General features: G+C 33.5%; 1 protein-coding gene across 1 annotated transcript; it reads right to left on the reverse strand.

Moving 5' to 3' along the window:
* Positions 1-414: 414 nt before the first annotated feature.
* BO95DRAFT_481692 (uncharacterized protein) lies at positions 415-1,095 on the reverse strand (the record flags this gene model as incomplete). The annotated part of the gene is made up of 2 exons (XM_025590217.1): positions 415-837; positions 946-1,095. The coding sequence occupies 2 exons, from the start codon at positions 1,093-1,095 to the stop codon at positions 424-426; spliced, it is 564 nt and encodes a 187-aa protein (XP_025442815.1). The 3' UTR covers positions 415-423.
* Positions 1,096-1,378: the final 283 nt, after the last annotated feature.

Below are 1,378 nucleotides of genomic sequence, written 5' to 3' on the forward strand. Positions count from 1 at the left end.
TTAAATATATAATTTTATTTATTAGTCTATTTTTATTTTATTTCTATTAACTTATAGAGAGGGCTCGCGATTTCTGTATATTTCTAAATATAATCCTGTAGAATATTTATTATATCTAGAAAGAAATAAAGCTAAGTTATATTACTTAATATCAGCTAGTTTCTTATTATTCTGTTTTAATATACCGGAGTATATTTACTATTTTTATAAATAAAACTATAATAAGTTATCTTTTTTGTTTTTTTAATTATTTTTTTTTATTAATTTCTAGTTCAGCCTGTTGTAAAACTTACTTAATATTATTATATAATCTTTTTAATTTTTTATATAATATGATATAAACTAATATATTATTTAAATATATTATTATATTTCTTCTGAGATATATTTGTATTATATACTCGATATATATCTGAAAGTAGACTAGTATGTTGATAAGTCTGAAAGGCATTTGTGTATATTCAAAAGTTCCGAGGTTGCACCGGAATGTTGTTTTCCATATGTCTTTTGGTAATACCCGTATGTGGTAGTAAGCCTCTTTGATGTCGTATTTCGCATACCATCCATGTCGTAAAATTCGGTTTCTGAAAGCTGGGCCTGGTGGCGGTGCATGTACAACCTTCTTGGTTTTCGTGTTGACTGGTCTAAAATCGATACACATTCGTAATTTATCCGTGTTCTTCTTTGGTACCCAGATGATTCCACATGATAATTTGGCTGTGCTTGGTCGTATGTAACCTCGTCTGAGGTTCTGTTCCACGTAGTCGAATAACTGTTGTTCTTCTTTCGGCGTAAGTGCTCTGACTGAGGCGTTATGGCGTAACTCGCCCCATGTATCTATCTCACAAAGCATACTGAGGGAGGAGGGTCAAAGATGCCCGGGAAACACCATTGTTATTGACCCTGAGGTCCTAAATCTGCTGCGTCCTCCCCCCCCTTACATACCCTTCTGTTCCTTCTTCGGTTAATGATCGTCGGTTTCAATTCCGTTTCCAAGTTCTTGTGATCCGTTCTGACTCGTATGTGCGGGGCTACTTCCAATAGAGTGATCCATTTCTCGATGGCGTAAACAATAGCCAATAGTTCTCTGTCCATAGTGTCGTAATTCTTCTCAGCTGGTGTAAGTGCGCGGGATACTATTCCTGTGACCTTTCCGTTTTGAGACAACCATGCGCTGATCCCGAAAAGTGAGGCATCTGTTGTTAATATTACTGCCTGAAGTAGGTCGTGAGCATTCGTGTCGATAATTATTAATATAATATTTTTTATTTTATTAAATACACAATTTTATTTATTAGTCTATTTCTATTTTATCTTTATTAACTTATAGAAAGGACTCGCGATTTTTGTATATTTCTAAATATAATTCTATAGAATA

This window comes from Aspergillus brunneoviolaceus, assembly GCF_003184695.1.
Source record: "Aspergillus brunneoviolaceus CBS 621.78 unplaced genomic scaffold BO95scaffold_29, whole genome shotgun sequence".
Taxonomy (NCBI): domain Eukaryota; kingdom Fungi; phylum Ascomycota; class Eurotiomycetes; order Eurotiales; family Aspergillaceae; genus Aspergillus; species Aspergillus brunneoviolaceus.